The sequence below is a fragment of the Chrysochloris asiatica genome, unplaced genomic scaffold (assembly GCF_000296735.1).
Source record: "Chrysochloris asiatica unplaced genomic scaffold, ChrAsi1.0 scaffold00055, whole genome shotgun sequence".
Classification (NCBI taxonomy): Eukaryota; Metazoa; Chordata; class Mammalia; order Afrosoricida; family Chrysochloridae; genus Chrysochloris; species Chrysochloris asiatica.
The window spans coordinates 5,768,567-5,784,712 of record NW_006408573.1 but is presented as its reverse complement, the minus strand read 5'-3'; the positions used below and the strand labels follow the sequence as shown (position 1 = coordinate 5,784,712).

Sequence of the window (16,146 nt, the reverse complement as noted above, 5' to 3'; positions counted from 1 at the left end):
GTATGTAGATGGGCTGTATGTAGATGGATTCTCGCTATTGGGTTTCTTTATACCAGTACCAAGCCCTTTTTACCACTGTAGCCGTGTAGTAAATTTTGAAGTCAGGGAGTGCCATTTGGTTTTATGTGGAAACTGTCACTTTCAATTTCAAGAAGATCTGTGTGCATGCATAGAAGAACTCTCCAGGGTGGGGTGGGTGTCCACTCGCTAGGCACCCCTCTAATCACTAGAATGAAGGTGCGCAGACAATTAGTGGCCAGTAAAGAGATATGAAAAAAATAATGTTCACACCTTTATCTCCGTGGTTCTGTCAGGCGTCTATGGCTGCTCTGATCCTTCCCCAGTTGGTTCTCGCCCAAGATGGCGGCTCCGGGATCAGCTGAGCTCCTTGGATTAGAAAGCACTGGATTTCTTGCTTCTGCTACAAATTCCACTGGCTGTAAGCTTTCCCACTTTCTAAATATTCCTTTATAAGTGATTCAGAGTTGTGGGACCATCCTCTGAGCCTGTTTGGTCTGGTATTCTGTGTTGTTGCTGACGGAGCTCCTCACTGCACTTCTACCAGATCCGCCATCTTATTCTCTTTTAGTTATTTTTGAAGCAAGCCAGAAATTTCCCAGCTTAAATGTTTGAACATATCATGCTGACCAGAATTCTGTTAATTTTTTTTCATAAACATTATGAAGCTTTCCAATTTTCATTAAATTAACAGGGGAAAGGTCAAGCAAGTGGTACTTAGATATTGGCATACACCAGGAATAGCCACTAGCAGGCAGCAGTATTGATTTTATGTGGAGAAAGTCATGAAGTTAGAAAAGTTTCTAGCTATAATCTGTTTACCAGAATTGTTGACATTTTCAAAAATGAAAATCGGAAGTCTTCAAAAGTGCAGATCAGTTATACACCAACCACTAATCTGTGGTCACAAATAGGATTATCTGTTAATGTAGCCTTGCAAGAGTGCCATTTTATTTTTAGGGCAAAATTCTTGTTTACAAAAATGTAGTTTTATACAGTCAGTTGTTGATGTTGTTAGGTGCCATCCAGTCAGATCAGACTCAAGAGACCTTATACAGAACAGAACAAAACACTGCCCTATCCTGTGCTTTGAGCCAATTGCTGCTGTCACTGTGCCAGTCCATCTCATTGGGGTCTCCCCCTTTTAACCTTACCTTCCACTTAACCAAGTATGTCCTTCTTTACGGACTAGTCTCTCCTGATAATGTGTCTGCAGTGTGAGAGACGAAATTGAGCCATTCTGGTTGTACTTTATCCAACACAGATTCGTTTGTTCTTCTGATAGTCTGTGATAACTTTGAATATTTTTCTCTGACACCATAACTCAAGGCATCAGTTGTTCTACCGTCTTTCTTATTGTCTAACTTTCACATGCATATCAGGCTATTGTAAATACCATGGCTTGGGTCAGGCTCACCTTAGTCCTCAAACTGACGTCTTTGTTCTTGGACATTTTTAAAGAGGTCATGTACAACAGATTTTGCCTAATGTAATATATTGTTTGATTTCTTGACTACGGCTTCCAGTTGATGGTGGTGGTATTGTTAGGTACCATGGAGTCAGTTCCGACTCATAGTGACCCTATACAGGATTTCCGAGGCTGTAAATCTTTACGGGAGCAGAAAGCCTTATCCTTCTCCTGCTGAACAGCTGGTGGTTTCGAACTGCTGACCTTGAGGTCTTTGCGGGAGCAGAAAACCTCATCTTTCTGCTGCGGAATAGCTGGTGGTTTCGAACTGCTGACCTTGTGGTTCGCAGCCCGATTCGTAACCACTACGTGGATCCAAGCAAAATGAAGTCTTTGACAGCTTCATTCTTTTCTCCATTTATCATGATGCTATTTATTAGTTCAGTACTGAGGATTTTTCTTTTCTTTACATTGAGGTGCAATCTATACTTAAGGCTATGTATGATCTTTTATCTTCATCGTAAGTATTTTAAGTTATTTTCACTTTCAGCAAGTAAGGTTCTGTCATCTGCGGATTGCAGGTTGTTAATGAGTCTTCCTCCAATTCTGATGCTAAATTCTTCATATAATCCAGTTACTCAGATTATTCGCTTAGCATACAGATTGAATAAGTGTGAAAGACTACAACCCTGGCACACACCTTTCCTGATTTTAAAACATTCCATGTCCCCTTATTTTGTTGAATGACTGTCTCTTTGTCTATGTACAGCTTCCTTATGAGCATAGTTAAGTATTACAGAATACTCATTCTCAGCAGTGTTGTCCATAGCTAGGGAGTACAAGTTTACTCGGTCCTAAATGGGCAACGATGTCTATACTAGAATATCAGTTTAGAACAAACAGTGTTGGACAGAGTGAGACATTATAGTAAACAAGAAATTGTAGACAGGGAACCTATATTGCAGGTGTATTAGCCAGGTGCCTATTAGGAGTACTTCTGAAGTATTCTCTCCTCTAAAGAAGTGTATTCGTTTCATGTGCATGCTTATTTAGTTGTTAACTGGATGTGTCACTTCTGTTTGACAGATACTAGGTCGTCAAGATGGAGTCCTTCAAGACTGGGTCATTGATGACTGTATTGGTAACTGGTGGAGACCAAATTTTGAACCTCCTCAGGTCAGTGTTCTGTATTCTCTTGAGTATCAGAAAACAAAATCTGATTTAATCATCCCCCTTTCAATTTAAATAAAGTAGAATTTGATTTGAAATTTCATTTATTTTAATGTAGATTAAAAATTTTTTTAAAGACTTCTAATGGAAAATTTCTAATGTGTGCAAAAGTAAAGAGACTAGTAGTTGAACTGTTGCTTCAGTGGTCATGGTCAGGCTGGTTTGATCAGGCGCCTCGCCCCACTCCCACTCTCCCCCTGCCCTTGGCTTATTTTGAAGCAATTTTTAAATACTGTATTTAAGTTGTAGGCATCTCTAAAAGTTAGCGATCTTTTTAAAAACATTCTGAATGTTTTGACAAGGCCCTTTGGCTTTCATAGCTTCTTTGCATGATAAGATGTTCCAGATAAAGCATTGCAACAAAATACTCTCCAAGACAAAGGTTATTAGTGTGTTCTCTTCCTTCTAAGGACCTTGCACAGCAGTGAGAGAGGAAGACAAGTTGCTGGGGATATGGGTGGAGAATTGATTTTCATGTTTACTCTACTTGCTCTAATGCTAGCAAATCGCCATGAGTGTGGCTTTTTTGTTGTGCTGTAAAGTGCCCTCGAGTTGGTTCTGACCCATAGCGACCCTGTATAGGGTTTCTGAGGGACAGCTGGTGAGCTTGAACTGCCGACCTTGTAGCTCAAACGACTTTGCAGTCTGGCACATTAACCCACAGCACCACACTAGAATTAGGGATCAGCAAACTGTGGTAGCATGAAAGCAGCCATGTTGTAGTTAAGTGCCGTCGAGTTGATTCTGACCCATAGCGACCCTGTATAGGGTTTCCAAGGAGTGACCGATGAGCTTGAACCGCCGACCTTAGGATTCAAACAACTTTGCAATCTGGCACATTAACCACAGCACCACATCAGGACTTCGAAAGCAGCCATAGAGAGGATGTATAAATAAATGACTGGGTGTGTTCCAGTAAAACTTCATTTACAAAAACAAACATTGAGTTGGATTTGGCTTACTGGATGTAAGAGCAAGTAAAGAACTATTGCTACAAAAATACATAAAGACAGACATAAATATATATATATATTTTTTTGTGTGACATATATTCTTCACATAGGTCTATACACTTCTGAGGGTGCTGTTTCCATCTCTAAGACTCACCAAAGATTTCTATGCTCTTCGATTTACACCTCATCAAAATGGCAGTTTTGTCATCCTCAAGGACTCAAATGTTCAATGTCCTTTGAGTGTAGGTAACAAAAAGAGCTCTGAAGCGGGGAGAATAGGGCTGTTGGTGGATAGGGTAAAGTTTCTCAACACAGTTCTCCTGGGACAGCCCTTGCTACTCTTGAAGAAGGAGCCAGGTGCATTATCATCATGGTAAAAATTCCTCGGTCCGACTTTCTTGATCTTTCTCACCAATACGGTTTGCAGTTTTCAGGTTTCTTAAAACACTGTCTTGTATTCTTCAAGGAAATCTTTCACGGGTTTACCCTTCTGGAACCCCTCAAACAGTCTTGTAACCTGAGCTGAACTCTCTGCCTTGAATGGAACTGGCCCATTTGAGCCCCTTGGAAGCCACTCTTTTGATTTGATCTTTGTCTGAAGACACCTAACAAGAAAGACTAAGACAAGTGTACTTCTGAGAGGATTTCTGTGCCGTCATCCACTGGTCGAAGAGATGTATTTAAACTCAAAATGTGTGTGGGTGTGAACTGGAATCCTAGCAGCAATATATTTTTACTTGCCCTCATGTTGTTTTTAAGTGCCTTGAAGTCACAGTGACCCTCTATAGAGTTTCCAAGGAGTGACTGGTGGGTTTGAACCACCGACCTTGAAGATAACAGTCAAGTGCTTATACTATAGTGCCACACCAGGACTCGTTGCCTTCATGTTATTAAAGCCTAATTGTCCTGGTGTGGCACTGTGGGTTAATGCACCAGACTGCAAAGCCATTTGAACTGCAAGGTTGGCAGTTCAAGCTTAACCAGTTGCTCCTTGGAAACCCTATACAGGGTCGCTATGGGTTGGAACTGACTCGACAGCACTTAAGAATGACAACAATGAGGATTAAGGAGCTCTGGTAGCGTAATGGTTACGAGTTGAGCTGCTAACCTCAGGGTCAGCAGTTCGAAACTACCAGCTGTTCTGTGGGAAAAAGATGAGGCTTTCTGCTCCCGTAAAGATTCATAGCCTCGGAAACCCTATGCAGGGTCGCTGTGAGTCAGAGCCAACTCCACGGCACACTGCCACCACCACCACCAATTTAGGATTATGAAACTGTAGTAACCTCAGTTTCACTGGACTCCTTTTTACACCTGTTACTCTTTGTTTTAGGAGGTCTGCTAGTGTAGTGGTTACGAGTCAGGCTGCCAACCTCGAGATCAGTAGTTTGAAACTACCAAGCTGTTCCTTGGGAGAAATATGAGACTTTCTGTTCTTGTAAAAATTTACAGCCTCATAAACCCTATGCAGGGTCTCTATGAGTCTGAACCGACTCCACTGCACACAACTACCACTCTTAAAGAAAAAAAAATGTATTGTTAATTGAATGAATATTTACAGAAAAGATCATCAGCTTTACAGTCAACAAATCATACAGTTGTTACCTCTCAGTGATTATATTTCCCTCCACACAACAAGAGTTAATGTTGCTTCCTCCCACTCTGCCATCCCTTCTCAACTTTTGTCTTGTGGAAAATGTTGTCCTTTTGATTTGGAATGATTGACCTTTCCATGGTGAGCATACATTGCTAGTGCTCCTGTCGCTCACTATAAACGTAGCCATTCCTTGGGTGAAAATTGGGCCCTGAAGGTTAGTTCCATCCCTTACCTGAAGGGTTTTAGAGGGCCGTAGTCTCCGGTTCCTTCATTCTCTTTATGACCGACCAGTAAGTAAAGTCTTTTTTTTTTTTCTTTTCACTGAACTAATTTTGAGTTCTGTTCCATATTTTCTACCACTCTATCTGGGAACCTCTAATGCGATCCCTATCAGGGCAGTGGGTAGTGGCTGTTGGTCACTGTCTAGTTCTGGTCTCAGCATCATGGACATTGATGTGCATAATGTAACATTATTTGACTAATTAATTCCAAGCCTCTTCAATTCTTGTCACTCTTCTTTCTTCTGCACATGGCGAGACAAAATAGATGCACCGTAGATGGCTGTTCATGGCCTTTCAAGATCCTGGTGTGGCGCTGTGGGATAAAGCACTGGACCAAAAGTTTGGTTGGAACCACAAAGTCGGCGGGTCAAGTTTACCAGCCGCTCCGTGGGAAGCCTGTACCAGGGACTCATTTACAGAACCAATAGGATGGCATTTACCAACACAGTAAAATTACTCACCCAAACGTAATCAATGTCTTTGTGGACTGTGTTATGCCAGTTGACCATGGTGTCCGCTGAGACTATAGTCCTGAGCCCCCAGGCCAATAAACTCATTGCTTTAAGATGTTGGATAATATCTAGGAAGTTTTTAGCACTTTTCTTGCTGTATACGCCACCAGATTCACAGTTTTGTTTGCAGGAATGGTAATTCTCATATACACATAACTTCTTTTAAACTCATATATTTATGAGATATAGAAATATGTATATATCCCATTCTTCCTCCCTTACCCATTCAGCCTATGTCTCAATCCATGTATCTATGCACAGAACACTGTTGCTCTAAGGTTGTGTATATATCAGTGTTTACCTCTATCCCCTTTAGCCCATGCATACATCCCTCTGTCTTCACCTGTCTTCATTATTCTTCTACCACCCTTCCTCTTGTATATTGCCCTCCTGGTCGCTGGAGTTAACATGTGCCTACCGTCTAGTTAGTTAGTTAACATGTGCCTACCCTCTGAATTAACTCTCCCTTCCCTCCCACCTCTGGTAGAATATTTTTTTTAGTCTGGAAACCTTTTCTTAATCTTTTACAATAATGATTTCATACATTCCAAGTCAAGGATCCCTCAAGCATTTGTTATTTTTTCTTAATTTTAACTTTGTTGTTACTGTTGGCATGAGATTGATTATATGTTGTTTTTTTGATTTGCATCTCTCTAATAGCTAATGATCAGGAACATTCTTCATACGTTTGTGGGCTACCTGGATGTTTTCCTTGGTAAAAAGTCTGTTCATGTCCTGTGCCCACTTTTTAGTGGCTGTTTGCCCTTTTGTTATGGAGGTGTTGTAGTTTTCTATAATTTTTAGAGATGAGCTCCTTGCTGGCCGCCTTTATTCTTAGCTCACTCTCCCCTTAGGCCTATCTTTAGGACTTTTTAGTTCCTCTGCCCTAAAATACTTAAAAAGCAAAAGGTAGGTTTTCCTGAGTGTTTTGTGCAGAAATGTAGGTTTTCGGCTCATACACACAGAATAACAAAAAATCTTCTCTTGGCCATTTTTGTTCTCTATATCAGATTTTTTTCTTGGCTCAACTAGTAGTCTTTTCTCTATTTTTTTTCATCCCCTTGACTTCTTAAAATACTTTTTTCATTTCCCAAGCAAGTCTACTCTGTCCAGTGGCTGAGTTCCATGTAGGTGGCTCGTCTGTCATTCCTGAAGCATGCTCAGCAGGACATGAGGGTGGGGGTGGAATATATGGTTGATTCTTTGTCAGTTATATCAAGGGTGATATTTAAAGTTTGGCTATAGTGAAAATGTCTACATCAGGATCATAGAAATTTTAACTTAGTGATGATTTCAGAAAAAAATAACTTTTTTTTTTTTTTATTAAAGATGCTAATTCAAGTCAGACTTTATTGTGTTCTCAGTTTCTCAAACTGTAAATCTTATGACTTACATATTTAGTTGTCTTATATGGTTTGGCACTTGTTATTTTACATTAAAGCTTTTATTTCTTAATGTCAGCTACTAGGTCATGGTAAAGCGAAGAATAGAAGGAAGTTTACTTCTCCCTGCAGTTCATACTGATTTGGGGGATAAACATATAAAGAAAGAAAGGAAGCTAATGGTATACACATTAAAATAAAATTGTGTTGGAAATATGAGAAAAGTTGGTCTTAGAAAGGGTAACATTTGAGGTTAATCTCTGAGCTGGAAGAACCTGTAAACAGCATGGAGGTGTAAAGAGTGGTGGGTTTTAAAAACTACTAATTATTCTTACTTGTTATTTTAGTATCCGTATATTCCTGCACATATTACAAAGCCTAAGGAACATAAGAAGTTGTTCCTGGTTCAACTTCAAGAGAAAGGTAAGTTTAATTTTGAATTTTAAAAAACAGCCATCTAAAATCGTTTGTAATTTCTTGGATGCCTCTATTGTTTTCTCCAAGTTCCTTGAATTTTTGTTTTTTATTAAGAAAAACATGCACCAAGCTAACAGTATTATTTACTTTTTTTCATGCACTACCAATTATGCTACGGAGAGAATTAGGTTGAACTAAACTGAAAATAACCGAATTTTAAATTTTAAACTGCTGGCATTTTTCACAAGAAGCGTTGTTACTTTTGGGTGATACTTTACAGGCTGGTGGCCTGCTTTAAGTTCTCTTTTTTCCTTTTTTTTTAAAAGCTTTTGTTGTGAATTGAGTGATAGTTTACATGGCAGAACATTGGTTTTGCACTCATTCTATTGTCTTTTGTTTCTTTGCAATGATTACAATCCCCTTCATGCATCATCATTCAACAGTATTTACTTCTATTCCGTTTTATTGTTTTTTGATATACACAAAACACTCAGAAATTTAAACAACCCAAGGGAACATTCTACAAGTCTGCCTCCTGGCCGTCAGCACACAGCCCTTCTCTTTCCATGAGTCTGTAGTCCTCAGCTGGCTCTCTCTCCAATGTCTGCTTTAATTTCGTATAATAGTTTTATAATAGAATCCCAAACCAATTACAAACCCAAGGCTCTTCTCTTGTCCCCTTTCTCCCAGTGCTTATGAGGTATTTTGTGAGTGTTCGTAGCTGGGGTCTTGTTAGAGGATTATTAGTTCCTTTCAAAGCTTTTACTATGCGCTTTTGCTTAAAAGACAAAATGTATTAATGAGCATTTTCCTTAAAAGTTTTTCTCTGGAAACAAGTTTTCCTCAAATGTAAAAGTTGGGATTAATTTTTAAGTGAAAGAGAAGTAATGATTATTTGAAATTAATCCTGTTTTGTTTATTTTAGCCTTGTTTGCAGTTCCCAAAAATTACAAACTGGTAGCTGCACCATTATTTGAATTGTACGACAATGCACCAGGCTATGGACCCATCATTTCTAGTCTCCCTCAACTCTTGAGCAGGTATGGAATTCAAACATTCTGTGGTTTAGTAGTCATATAAACTGTCAGTTTTTAAATATTCTGAGCCACTTGAGAAGGCGTAGAGTATGGATTTTGGTCTTTTAAAGACATGAGGGCAGTATATGGACCCTTAGGGTATGTATGACTCTGTTTTAATGATGAGAGGTGTCCATTAGGCTCTTAAGTTATAGCATGACATCCTTGTTTTCCTGGAGCTGCTCTTCCCTGAATCTGCTGTTACTTGCAGTTAAGTTTGAAGTAGTCATCTGAAAAAGAAATGGTGAAATAGTAGTCAGCAATATGTAAATGGGAGTTAGAGGCCGAAGGAAGCTTATTTATGTAAAAATGTGGAGAATTAAACATTTTAACCTATTGTGTTTAAGCCCTAACTAATTAAGGCTTGTGGAATTAGATACTGAACGTTAACATTCATTGTGTTTGGGGTAAGATTGAGTGATTTATAGTTTGAGGCTCTCAGAACCACCATAGACCACTCACATGAATGTTGTGAGTTCTGCAGTCAGCCCTTGGGTTTGAATTCCAAGAACTTACTGGCAATGTGAACGAAGGAAAACTATTATACCTGCTTCCCTGTTTTTTTGTCAGCTAGTCATACTTCATCTGTTATTCTTTTGCTTTGGCCTGCCGGTGGGTTACAGGTTGATGTATGTCTTATGAAAAATGAGTCGGGCTAATTATTTAAACAACCTGACAAATGTAGGAAACTGCTGAGTATAGGGAATTCAGTGATGTGTTGAACAAGGAACTTTTTAGTAGATAATGAATAAAATATACAGTCTTAATTGTTTTTACTACAATTATTCACTGTTTTTTAATGCATAAGATGTGAGAGAAAGTGCATCTTGGTTTTAGAAAATGCCAAAAACGTCAAGGGAGAAAGAAACATTCAGATGCATTTCTTTATCATCTAAGATGGAAACCAGTTAAATAATACTGTTTCTAATAAGAAATATTTGTTCTTTTTTAAATTCAGGTTCAATTTTATATACAACTGAATTCCTGCGCAGTAGAGAAGTAAAAGAAGCCGTCTCTGTGAGCACAGCTATCCACAGTGTAGAATAATAAACATGGTAGACAAGGTTTTTGGCTTTATCTCTTTCCCGATCCCTAAATTGCTCCCTACTTTCTATTGTTTGAATAGTAAAGTTAATAGGAATAACTAGATAGTGGTGTAAACAAATGTGATAATGTTAAATTGACTTTTGGTTCTACTCATACTTTTTTGTACAACATTAAACAAGTGGACTTTTTTTTTTTTTTTTTTTAAACTTCACATTAAACTATAAAAAATTCTTTCAGGTGAGGACTGTTGTTTTTCACCCCCAGACTGGTGAGTGTTATGGGACAATGACAGAGTTAGGTCAAGTATATTGGACCCTTGCTCTGATTATCACTCTTGGGGGGGGCATAGCTTGAGACTTTCCTGCTGAGGACCTTAACCATTCTGTACCAGATTTTCACCGTCGGGAGTTGTATTGTAGCAGAGCTCCTGTAGATTACTGACTAGTACAATTTATAAGTGTTCAGACTTTGGTTCACAACACTAGGCTTTAAGCATACAGGAAAGTATTAAAATTGGCTAGATTGGCAAAGTCATGGGAATTAGTGAAAAAAGACTATGCTAGAGCTCATTTTTTCTTCTTCATAGAACAGAGGTATTAATAATGTATGCTGTGTTGTGAAAATTGTCTTATTTATTCTGAGGGCCATGGTAAAAATAACAATCTATGAGGGAAGTTTCTAAAAGTGGATATTAGATTTTGAACTCTCAGATGTTCAGTGGGCATTGCAACTTAGTTATTTTAACTAACTTTATAGAGATGGAATTTTGTTTTTTAACATATGACTTTTAACCATTTCAGTTATTTTGGGATAATCTGAATCATCTAGGGACAGGGTAGGGGGATAGATTTTTGTCAGCCTGACAGAAAAATTGATTTAAAAAATTTGTAGAACTGCCAAATTAGGATTAGGTATGTGTGTTTGGAGAATAAGAAAGGATTTTAGGGCAAAGGAGTTTGCTGGTTGTGTAATTTCTTAGTGTTCAAAGTATATTTTGAATGCCTCAACACAGACCTGATTTTATAGGCTTAATATATAAATATTGGAAAAAAATAAAACTCATTTGATGAATCTACTTATAAAAACAGATTGGTATAGTTAAAAACTTCAGTGGACAGATAAGAACTTTGGACTAGTTTACTTACGCCTTTAAGGTCCTGATTACTGTACTGACCTCCTGAATGTTGGGTGATATGAAAGGTATGGCACATGTTCTTCCCTGTTTAGAATTGAGAAAATCAGCAATCCTATTGATCAGCATTTACTTAGTTAGGTCATGTCAAACCTTCACCTGGTTACATATCAAGTAGTGATGGAACTATGCCAGTTCTTAGTAGTGGGGGTACCAATCTCCAAGACCCCAATGGCTAGTGATTTCCTTTGAGGACGTCACTAGTTCTGGGGTTAGTTCTCTTTCCTTGAGGGTTAAGAGAGTTCTCTGCCTCTGGTTTGTTTACATGGACACATTCCTAATTTAGTATAATGTTGCTGAGAAGCTTGTTGATTAACCAAGTCATGCAAGATTGGAAAGGGGGGAAGTATGGGAAAGGGTTGATCCAGTTCATCTTCCACCATTGCTTCAGGTAGCCATGTGTCCTCATTTCAGATGTGTTAGCTCTTGTAATTTGACGGGGAGGGTGGAAACAGGTTTTTTCTTGGCGTGACTAATAAAGTGCTGTCAGTAAGGAGTGTGTGCGTTAAAGTTGTCTGATTGGAGACCAGTCATGACCTTTGTAACTTAACCTTCAACCTAGAAATTCTAAATTCTTTCTTGGTCACTTCTTCCCAGTATAAGGGCTTGAGCCAGTCATCGATATGCTGGTCTGGTGCATAGATAGGGGAGAAAAACCTTTGATTCTGCTTGTCTGGCTTACCAACCTTGAAATGTTAAGAGAGATCTAGTGTGGAGTGTACAATTGAATTTCGCTGATTTTGATGTCTTTTTCTTCCTGAATAAGAATACACAAACTCACTGCCCACACATTTTTAAAACTGTTTTGCACTGCTTAGGTATACCTGGAGCTCAATACTTGTTTTAGGTTTCCTTATGGAAATGGAAGGGGTCCTGGTGGCACTTTGGTTAAGTGCTCAGCTGCTAACTGTGCTGAAAAGTCAGCGATTCGAACCCCCCCAGATCCTACGAGGAAGAAAGATGTGACAGCTTCCGTTAACAGTTAATAGCCTTGGAAACCATGTGGAGCTGTTCTACTTTGTCCTATAAAGGTTGCTGTAAGTCAGAATCGACTTAGTGGCGATGTGTTTTTTTAAATTTTTTTATGGAAGTAGAACTAGGAATTCACACCTGTTCTTACAGCATTAGAAATAAGATACAAGGATACTATTTAACACCAAGCTCTTTTGATATGTAAGTTCTTATCACATGTCTTCAAGAACTGATAGTCTTAAAATTGTGCATTCCAATTATCAGCGTACTAGTTACTGGAATCATTTTTGCAGGTTTATATTTGAGTGTCTTTGTTTAAGTCTGCCTACAGCTCTATTTTGAATTATAGGCTATGTTATTTTCCTCAAAGAGATACAGTTACTAAATGGCACTCTAAAATGTTCAGTAATTAGAGGAAAAAATAAAAATTTGCAGTCAACTGTTCTATAGTATACTTAGCATTTAGTTATCTCTTTGAAGAAAAATGAAATTTGTTCTTTTCTAAGTGATGAAGAACACTGATTTTTTAAAAATAAGGTAGTATGTAAAATGGCATGAGAATTCTCTATGTGATTTTGTACTGTGATCGTTGTCGTCCTTTGAAAATAGTATGACATAATTCAGTTATATTGGTATTTAAGGTTCAACTAGGATAGCATTGTATTTGAACAAAATGTAAATTAACTGGTGTATTTCCATTTTTAATTAGAAATAATAAGAGATCCTCCAAATTCTGCAGCCCAACAAATTAGTCAGCTTAAAATTCCCTTTCTTACGTGCTTACATGCTTTCAACTTTTTAATGACTTTTGAGATGAAATGCTTGGAGTAGCTTTCCTACATCTGAGATTCTCAGGCTTAATGTTTATCTGGTTCAGAGTGTTTGGAACAATATGTGCTGATCACTGTGACTGTTTACAGAGACTGATTACAGAGAACTTGTCATTTTATATGTTCCATTGCCAAAGAAGGCATATTGGTTTTTTTTACTGTCATTTGTCAGATTCCTTAGTATAAATTTTGATTCTTCCCATAATTATCCTACTTGTTTTTTATCACTTATTGGGTAAACTGGACTACGGTTAAGCAGTTTGTCTTTGTTATTGAAAATATTGTGAAAACCAATATTAATTTGACTTGAGCCATAAAATACATTTCAATATTATTAAGTGCTGTTGAGTCATTCCGATGGGGTTTCCAAGGAGCAGCTGGTAGATTTGAACTACCGTTTGTCGTTAGCAGTATAGTGCTTACTATAGCTCTACACCAGGACTTCTCATTTCAATATTAGCTTAATCTAGACTTAGTAGGTTTTAGTTTTTCACAAAAATAAGCTTGATAAATATAATACATTTTAATCATAGCTTATATTATTATGTTTATCAAGCTTGTCTTTGTGAAAAACTGAAATTTACTAAAGTCAGCCTAGATTCCGTCAGTCTAGGTGTTTTTTGTTTTCGTTACAGACTGTATCATACAACTAGAACTAGAGATAAGTTGGGAAATGCGTTGACTGTGCTGTTCTGTTGAGGGAAAGACCAGGCTTTTAAAAACGGATTTTTGGTGCTGTGTTCACATCATGATGTACGAGCGTTGTTTATAGTTTGGCTTCAAGAAAATTTCTGGTATTAAGTTTATAGAAAATGTATAAAAGAAATTGTTTGAAGTTTTGGTTATATTTTTATATTTGTAAACTAAAAGTTTGATTAAAAGGGTCACTGGTCTTTATTTTATTTTATTTTACTGTCATTTCAATAAAAAACAATTTAGAACAATGACTATGTGATTGCCTTGGGATGGTCCTCTCTGTGTGCCACTAGGGATCCCCCGTGGTTCCTTTTCAGTGTCATTGGCCGGAGGCTGGTGAGTAACAGGCAACTTGGCATTCTAGTTAGAACCTTAAAGCTTGGCGAATCAGTACTAAGACAAGAAAGCTTGCCCCTCTCTACCCTACAGTGTCAGTAGCAGTAGGCAGATCCCATCCCAGCTAAGCCTTCCTGATTTATAAAGGCATCACTGGATTTGGAACCTGAAGACTGGGATTTAGACATTACCATGTGGTTTTATTGTTACCTCTGTGTTTGGTATTGGGGATGTAGTTTCCTCATATGTCAAGTTCATTTTCGGACTTGCTTTGGAAGCCATGATCTATGACACACCATGCTCCCTGCTTATGCAATATGCAATTTAATTTCTGCATCTTAAATAGAAAAATCTTATCCAAAATATAGGAATATATATGTGTGTAACCATAGCCTTGAGGTTTTATATCTGAACAAGAGTTGAAACAAAACCCAATAAAGTTACAGAAAGTTTTACTATTTGCATAGTAAAAGGATTAGTGAAAACCAAGTATGATAGAAAAGCTAAAATTTGGAATATATCCAGTAGTTCAGGATTTTTTCCTTCTAACAATTTGAAGTCTTCTGCTAGGTCCGGTGGCGGAGCACATAGTGGAGTAGCAGAGTTCATAGAAAGGCACTGAAGGCTGCTGGGTTAGATTCTTAATCCTGGCTCTTAGGAGTCTAAGGGTCTTAACAACAGAACCACACACCCTCTCTCTCAGGATGATGAAAAAAATCAAATGAAGTCCTGAAGAAGAAATATGAATAAGAAAACTTCCAGGTATTCAAAGAAATGACAAATAACAATGCAATAATTTATGTCTAACAAGTGTAAGCCTTACTCCACACAAACTTGGGTTTATCTGAAATGTCAGAAATCTAAGCCACCATCTCAAAAAATGCTAGGAAATTGGAAGTCATTAGTGGGAGTGGAGGCAAACTCAATTTCTCACAAAAATCCAGCTTTAACTGTTACTATGAAATGAAGACGAGGTGAGGGGAGCGTCTGTCTTCTGTCATGGACTTCACCGGTAATTAACCAAGATAGACCAGGTCCTGGAAGGCTGCCTTCCCGCCACACTTTGTGCTTGGGACTCAACTGACAAAAAGTAGTCTTATGTCTGCTGCAGCCTTCCTGGGGATAGCATGCATTTAGCCCTTCTGTGTCCTGCCTTCTTCCCTGGCCACCTGATGGGAAAAAAAAGACTGTTTGTTTTTTAACTTTGGTAGTGGTGGTTACGTGCCATGGAGTTGGTTCCGACTCATAGTGACCCTGCATAAGGTTTCCAAGGCTGTAAATCTTTACAGAAGCAGAAAGACTCATCTTTCTCCCACGGAATGGCTGGTAGTTTCTAAATGGTGACCCTGAGGTTAGTTAGCACCCTGACTCGTAACCACTTTGGTGTTAAGTGCCGTCAAGTTGGTTCAGACCCACAGTGACCGTGTATAGGGTTTCTGAGGAGCAGCTGGAAAGCTTGAACCACCAATCTTTCATAACAAACCAACTTTGCAGTCCAATGCATTAACCCCCAGCACCACACCAGGACTCTCAGAACCACTTAGTGTGTGGTATTTGGTAACTGCTTGAATTCTGATATGAATTGAATATTGATTACCAATTTCCATGCAGCAACCCTGTAGGGCTAAGCAAAGCTACTCCATATCTTTGATGGAAGCAGACCGCCGCATCTTTTGCTCATGGATCCACTGGTGAGTTTAGTGTGGTTTAAAAATTATGGCTCGTACCTTGATCTGTAAAGTAGAACACTTCCCTGAAAAATTAATTTTTTTAAAATACAGCTTTTCTTTATTGATAACATTGAACCTTTAGCATTATAATTAAATAGCATTAGATAGCCGACAGGAACTGAGGTCTAATAGTCATGTAGATGTCATGAATGTGTTTGGCCTTCAGGTTGTTGTTATGTGCCGTGGAGTCGGTTCCGACCCATAGAGAACCTGCACAGGGTTTCCGAGACTGTAAATCTTTATGGGAGCAGAAAGCTTCATCTTTCGCGGAACAGCTGGTAGTTTCAAACTGCCAACCTAGAGGTTAGCAGCCTGATTCGTAACCACCACGCTACCAGAGGTAGGCCCCCATTAAAGGTTCTGTCATAGAACCCTTAGTAAAACTTTTCTAAAAATTCCAGAGTGGATGGTAATCTTGAGAGGAAATCTTGTTTGCTTTCTAATTAATAAACTTCAAATATTAGGCCTAAAA

General features: G+C 38.4%; 1 protein-coding gene across 1 annotated transcript in view; it reads left to right on the top strand.

Annotated features, from left to right (window-relative positions):
- NUDT21 (nudix (nucleoside diphosphate linked moiety X)-type motif 21) overlaps positions 1-9,931 on the top strand; it is a 34,499-nt gene extending 24,568 nt beyond the window's left edge. Inside the window, exons 4-7 of the mRNA XM_006863537.1 lie at positions 2,513-2,602; positions 7,726-7,801; positions 8,721-8,835; positions 9,830-9,931. Of these exons, the coding sequence (XP_006863599.1) occupies positions 2,513-2,602; positions 7,726-7,801; positions 8,721-8,835; positions 9,830-9,851 (303 nt within the window). The 3' untranslated portion in view covers positions 9,852-9,931. The remainder of the gene's footprint in view (positions 1-2,512; positions 2,603-7,725; positions 7,802-8,720; positions 8,836-9,829) is intronic.
- Positions 9,932-16,146: the final 6,215 nt, after the last annotated feature.